Source organism: Rhincodon typus, chromosome 26 (genome assembly GCF_021869965.1).
Source record: "Rhincodon typus isolate 14 chromosome 26, sRhiTyp1.1, whole genome shotgun sequence".
In the NCBI taxonomy this organism is placed as follows: domain Eukaryota; kingdom Metazoa; phylum Chordata; class Chondrichthyes; order Orectolobiformes; family Rhincodontidae; genus Rhincodon; species Rhincodon typus.
In genome coordinates this window covers 2556389-2563423 of record NC_063357.1, presented here as the reverse complement: position 1 = coordinate 2563423, position 7035 = coordinate 2556389, and the positions used below count along the sequence as shown (strand labels likewise).

General features: G+C 46.0%; 1 protein-coding gene across 1 annotated transcript in view; it reads left to right on the top strand.

The window, feature by feature from the left end:
- Positions 1–2134, top strand: part of LOC109923186 (solute carrier family 13 member 5-like) — a 60046-nt gene extending 57912 nt beyond the window's left edge. Inside the window, exon 12 of the mRNA XM_048612332.1 lies at positions 134–2134. Within this exon, the coding sequence (XP_048468289.1) occupies positions 134–262 (129 nt within the window). The 3' untranslated portion in view covers positions 263–2134. The remainder of the gene's footprint in view (positions 1–133) is intronic.
- Positions 2135–7035: the final 4901 nt, after the last annotated feature.

The following is a 7035-nucleotide window of genomic DNA, read 5'->3' as shown; positions in this document are numbered from 1 at the left end:
GTTTGATGGGGGACGGTGTAGAGGGAGCTTTACTCTGTATCTAACCCTGTTCTATAACAACATGAATCTCTTAGGCTCGATTTTCACTCGGATGTCTCTCATTGTTCCCCCGCTCCGTTCTGATATTCCACAGGCAAAGACTGGAGTTGTAGTGAATCTGATCGGGGTGCTGGTCATCACACTGGCCGTGAACACGTGGGGTCGGGTTATGTTTGATCTGGGCACCTTTCCTGATTGGGCAAATTCGACCTTGGTACCATGATCTGAGTGAGGTAATTCACATCGGTCTCGAAAAGATGACGAACTTCTGCTGCTGCACGGAATCTACCCTGAACTTGTTAATTGTGTCCTACATCAAAAATATATAGGAAATGACTACCAGACTCCTGAGACCGCATAAGATCATGATTGCACACAAACCTAGAGCAACACTGTGCCAAATGTTAGCAAAGACTAAAGACCCTATACTGACAGTAAACAAGATCAAAGTGATATACAGAATACCATACAACGAGTGCAACAAACAATAGGGAGGAAACTGACCACCACGATACATGAACACCAGCTGGCACAAAAAGATATGACCAATATTCACTTGTCTCAATACACACAGACAATGAAAGCCATCGATTCGACTGGGACAGAGTGACCATACTGGGCTAAGCGAACATCAGACATGCAAGGGAATTTCTCAACACGGGACTCCATTAACACACACACAGAAATAGACCCTGTATACAGGCTGCTGCTAAAACAACAGAACCAGAAGCGACAAGCCCATCCCACCAGAGGATCACGTAAATCCAGAAGGAAGCAGAACACCAACATTTCAATTAGAGGTCGCAGTGAGGATGTTGCCTAGAAAGGTAACGAAATGTCTGCACACCACAGAACAACTGGCTCGGCGAGTTAATGAACAACTGTATTTTAATTATTGAAATAGAACCTCCCAGGTGTCTCAGTGGGTGTAGATTTTGATGCGACGTGGGGAAATTTTAAGTGTACATTCAGAACTTGAATTCTCCAGACTCCCCTCATCAGGAGTCTGATGCAGGAAAGCGGAAAATCTTCTGACGGAAGAGGATCTGGAGCTGAAAGCAGGAAACCTCACGAGCTTGAGGACACCCCACTGCCAGCCCTGCGATATTCCAGCTTTTTACCCCCTTTGATATCCGGCTGGTTTCGTTGAGTCTGGTTTGGGATTTGGACACTTGTCTGTGTGACCGTCAATGTTTATTCATTGATTAAATTCCACTTGGTTGCCAAGGTAGGATTTGGACCTGTGTCCCCACGGCCTTACCTGGGACTCTGGATTAATAATCCAGGACATTCCCACTGTGGAACCATCTCCACCTTTGTTCTGTAGGTAGCTGTCTGGACCTGTGTGTATATATATGTGTGTATTGGGATTTGCGCCTGTATTCTGGTGTGACTGTACCTGAATGTCAGCCAGCACCTGTGTGTTCAGGTGTATCCATACCTAGGTGTCCATACCTGTACATCTGTACCTGCGTGCCTGTACTTGTGTCCATACCTTTTTGCCTGGGTGTTTCTGTACCTGTGTGCCCAGGTGTCTGTATCTGCGTGCCTGTACCTGTGTCTGTCGTTGTGTGTCTACCTTTTTACCTGGGAGTGCCTGTACCTGCGTGCCCCATTGTACCTCAGTGTCCTGTGTGCTTGTACCTCTGTCTATATTTGTGTGTCCAGGTGTGTTTTTCTGTGAGTGAACCTTTGTGTGTTTGAATGAAACTGTGTGTGTTTGAGGGTGTGTGTTTGGCATGTGTCAGTATCTGTGTGGGAGTGTGGCTGGGAACAAATGTGCATGTGTGAGTGTGTGACAGTGTGAGTGCACGTGTGGAGACATTGTATGTGTCTGTGTTTTTGCAAGGCGGTGTGTGAGTGAGTGTGTGATTGAGAGAGTGTGACGTGTGTGTGTGTGTGTGTGTCTGTGTGTCAGGGGGTCTGATAACAGGAGTGTGAATGCAGAAAGCTGACCGACTCCCAGCCCATTGTACATTCCCTTCACAAACATCATAATGTCAGGATTTTGGAGGTACAGGTTTGCTGCAAAATATTTATTGTTTGCAGAGGATTGCACTTTTGTAGAAATGTGATAAATAAACTTACAAGCCTTGTTATGTTTTTCTTGTGACAGAATCTGAGCCCAAATGTCAACAACTCCTCCCACACAGACACAACCCTCCCCCACCCAACATACAGTTCATGGGTGAAGGTAAACTCAGTGGGCGTTGGAGACAGTATGCCATTCAGCCTGTTATATCTGTGCTAGCCCTTTGAAAGAGCTGCCCAATTATTCACATGCTAACCACTCAGTGCTCTTCCCCAGACCCCTGTAGACATTTCCCAACAAAAGTATTTCTTGAACTCCCTGTTTGAAGAAGGTATTTGATTGTGGGACACACTGTTCAGTCTGATAATTACGACCATGTATTTCAGGAGTAAATTTGGAAACACATCGACACGAGGCCTTGGAGTTTTGCAACGCAATATTATCAACAGTAAGTGATGTAAGATCAGTGTCCAATTTTTAATTTAATTGATTTTTGTTATTGAGAGATTGGGAAGAGGTGGGTTTTTCAAAATTCATTCACCAGATGTGGGTGTCTCTGGCTGGGCCCAGCATTTATTGCCCGTCCCTAGTTGCCCTTGAGAATGTGGGGGTGAGCTGCCTTCTTGAACCACTGCAGTCCTCCTGCTGTGGGTTGACCCACAATGACCTTAGGGAGGGAATTCCAGGATTTTGACCCAGTGACAGTGAAGGAACAGCAATATATTTCCAAGTCAGGATGGTGAGTGGTTTGGAGGGGAACTTGCAGGGGGTGGTGTTCCCATGTGTCTGCTGCCCTTGTCCTTCTAGATGGAAGTGGTCATGGGTTTGGAAGGTGCTGCCTGAGGATCTTTGGTGAATTTCTGCAGTGCATCTTGTAGATAGTACACACTGCTGCTACTGAGCGTCGGTGGTGGAGGGAGTGGGATGTTTGTGGGTGTGGTACCAATCAAGCGGCTGCTTTGTCCTGGATGGTGTCAAACTTCTTGAGTGTTGATGGGGCTGGTCCCATCCAGGCAAGTGGGGAGTATTCCATCACACTCCTGACTTGTGCCTTGTAGATGGTGGACAGGCTTTGGGGAGTCAGGAGGTGAGTTACTTGCTGCAGTATTCCTGGCTTCTGACCTGCTCTTGTAGATGCTGTGTTTATATTGTGAGTCAAGTTCAGATTCTAATCTGATAGTGAGGGATTTGGAGATGCTAATGCCATTGAATGTCAAGGGGCGGTGGTTAGGTTGTCTCTTTTTGGTGATGGGCATAGCCTGGCATTTGTGTGGCGTGAATGTCACTTACCACTTGTCAGCCCAAGCCTGGATATTGTCCAGATCTTGCTGCATGTGAACAGGGACTGCCTCAGTATCTGAGGGGTCACGAATGATGCTGAACATTGTGTAATTGTTCTGGAACCCCCTTACTGAATCAGTCACTAGTGACATGGAAAGGATAATGTATTCTCCTTGTGTTCTGTAACACGGGAACATATCCGTTTATCTCACAGTGACCTTAGCGTTTTCCAGACCCTGAAAGGAACAACAGGTCTCACTCTGAGTGGGCCAAACTCTGCAAGATGGAGTATAGAATCCCTAAGGTGTAGCAGCAGGCCATTTGGCCCATCAAGTCTAAACCTACTGTTTGGTGAGTATCCCATCCAGATCCACACTACCCCCCCACCCCCCCCCCTACTTTATCCCTGTAAGTCCACATTATCACATGGCTAACCCACCTGGCCTGCACACTATGGGGCAATTTAGCATGGCCAATCCATCCTAAGCTACACTGTTGGGACTGTGAGAGGAAACCCACACTGACACAAAGAGAATGTGCAAACTCCACACAGACAGTTGCCTGAGGCTGGAATTGAACCCAGGTCCCTGGTGCTATGGGGCAGTAATGCTAACCACTGAGCCACCGTGCCACCTCGTTGGTGTTTATTGTGGTGAGGTTGGGGTCGAAGAGATTGGAAGGTTTGCTCAAGTTGTGCAGGGGGGTATTGTGAGACCACCTCTGCAGAACTGTTTCCAGTTATGGTCTCCTTCAGTCACAGAGGACATACTCCCATGAGAAGCCGTTTAGAGAGGTTTATTTGATGACTGGGATCTGGGTGGAAACTTATGAGGAATATCTGGACAAGTTGAGCGTATATCCATTAGTGTTTAAAGAATCAAAGATGGTCTTATTGAAACATAGATAAGAGATGAGGAATGAAAACAGAGTTAACGTTTTGGGTCCAGTGACCCATCTTCAAAACTCCACACATGCTGAGTTTTTCCAGCAAATTCTGTTTTAGTTTTGTTTCTGATTTCCAGCATCCGTACTTCTTTCAGGTTTTTCTGAAGAGTTGATGAAGCATTTTTCTCACAGGGGAACGCATCTGTGGAGCTCTTTACCACAGAGGGCTGTCAAGGCTGGGTTATTATGTTCAAGGCTGAGAGAGAGAGATTTTTAATCCGTAAGGGAATGGGGAAAAGGCAGGAAAGTGGCATTGAGGATTATCAATCAGCCATTATTTCATTGAATGGTGGAGCAGACTCGATGGGCTGAATGGCCTACGCTGCTCCTGTACCCGATGATCTGATGATCCTCAGAGGACCTGATACCAACAGGATGCTTCCCCTTCTGGAAAGCCTAGCAGCTGGGGGCACAGTTTTAAGATACTTGGTCTGTTTATGATGGAGATGAAGAGAATGTTTCTCCCTCAGTGGGCTATCGATCTGAGGGATACAGTCTCTCTAACAGCAGTGGAGGATGGGCCATTGAAATGATTCAAAACAGTGTTGGATGGGATTTTTGCTAACAGGGAATTGATGGTTTGTTTGCGGGGGGGAATAGTGGAGGGTGGTGGTCAGGTAGGAATTATTTGCTGAGCACTCAATCAGACCAGCTATGATCTTACTGAATGGTGGATCAGGGACAAACGGCTGGGTGCCTTCCTCTTGCACCTAATTCTATTTTTGTAACATACAGCACGAAAACACTTGGCACGGAACATTCCATTAAAATTAGAAGATTAGACAAGGATAATATTTCATGGCACATCGTAATTATAATCGTCCTTAACCTGGTAATTATATTTCGGTAAATAAGCAATGCTTACACTGCATTCCAACGTGATTTCAATGATTTGCCATTGCACTATGTGTTTAAGATTAATTTTGTTAACTGTCCTGACCAGGTACTAAATATTTGCTGCTGAAAACTTTCATTCATCAATCTGGATCCAACCCCATCTCACAAAATCATTTCACAACCTCCACAGTCGGAGGGTCAGTGCTGAGGGAGCACCGCACTGTCGGAGGATCAGTGCCGAGGGAGAGCCGCACTGCCATAGCATTCAGCAATGCAGAGTGAGAAATGTCAATTGGCGATTGGGTACTTCAATGGGGCAAAAAGGCAGAACTGGGGCAGGATACACTGGAATTAGAGACTGGCAGGCAGAAACAGGGACACTGGCCTACCTTCAGAGAGGAGATGGTTCCTCAACTGGGAAAAGTAGGATAAAGAAATCCACAGTTGTCTGGATGATAAAGGAAGCTGAGATTAAGATAAAGAAGGAAGAGTATATTTATCAGGCAACAAGTACAGTCATGAACTGAGACAGATACCAAAGGTTTAGGGAGGTTAGAAAACAAATTAAAGATGCAAAGAGGAACTATGATAAAAGACTGACAGCTAACGTAAAGGGGTGTCCCAAAGTTTTCTATGGCCGGATCTACAGTAAAAAGTGATAAAAGGACTATGGCAGATTAGGGACTAAAAAGGGGGTTGGTACCTGAGGCAGAGGGCATGGCTGTGGTGTTAAATGAATATTTTACATCTGTCTTTACTGAAGGGAGAGGAACTATCCAGGCCACAGTGACAGAGGAAGGAACTCAAAACACGAGAAGGTTTCAAAACTGACAAGGAATAAGTGTTGGAGGGATTGTGGGTAATTAAAGTTGACAAGGCCCCAGGACAAGATGTCCCCAGGGAGTCTGAACAAAGTGAGAGTGGAAGTTACAGGGATGTAGGCCTCAATCTTTCAGTCTTCCCCTGGATTCGGGGGGAGGTGCCACAAGATTGGAGAATTGTAAACATCACAGTTTGTTCGAGAAAGGATATTCCCAGCAATTCCAGAGCAGTCCGTTTAACTTTGGTCACGGAGAAGATTCTCAAAACCATTATTCAGGATGATCTCAGTAATCACGTGGAGAAAGGTGGGGTCATTAGGAAGAGTCAGCGTTTCGAAAGGGGAAACCGTGTCTGACTAACCTGTTGGAGTTATTTGAAGCTGTAACAGAAAGGCTGGATGAGGGTAACGTTGTCAATGTGAATATGGATTTCCAGAAGGTGTTTGATACAGTGCCACACAACAGGCTGGTCAGGAAAGTTCTAGGTCACTGTATTAAAGGGTCAGTACCAATGTGGATACAACATTGGCTGAGGGACCAGAAACAGGAGGAATGGTCAATGGATATTGTACAGGCTGGAGGGAGGCTTGTAGTGAAGACTCCCCACAGGTCAGAATTGGGGCACTTGCTCTTCCTGATATTTATTAATGATCGGGATCTTGCTCTGCAGGGGACAATGTCAAAGTTTGCAGATGACAGGACATATGGAAGAAGTGTAAACTGTGAAGGGGACAGTATGGAACTCCACAAACACATTGACAAGTTGGTGCAGTGGGCAGATAGGTGGCAGTTGGGGTTCAATGCAGAGAGATGAGAGGTGATGGGCTTTGCCGGGAGGAACATTGAAGGACAATATAAAATGGGGGGTACATTTCTAAAGGGGGTGCAGGAGTAGAGGGAGCTGGGTGGATATGTGCACAGATCATTGCAGGAGGCAGGACAGGGAATGGAGCTGCTAATAAAGTACACAGTGCCCTTGGCTTTATTAATCGGGGCGTAGAGTACAGGAGCGAGGGGGTGATGGTGAACTTGTTACGAGAGCCTTGTTAGACCTCAGCTGGAGTATTGTGTCCAGTTGTG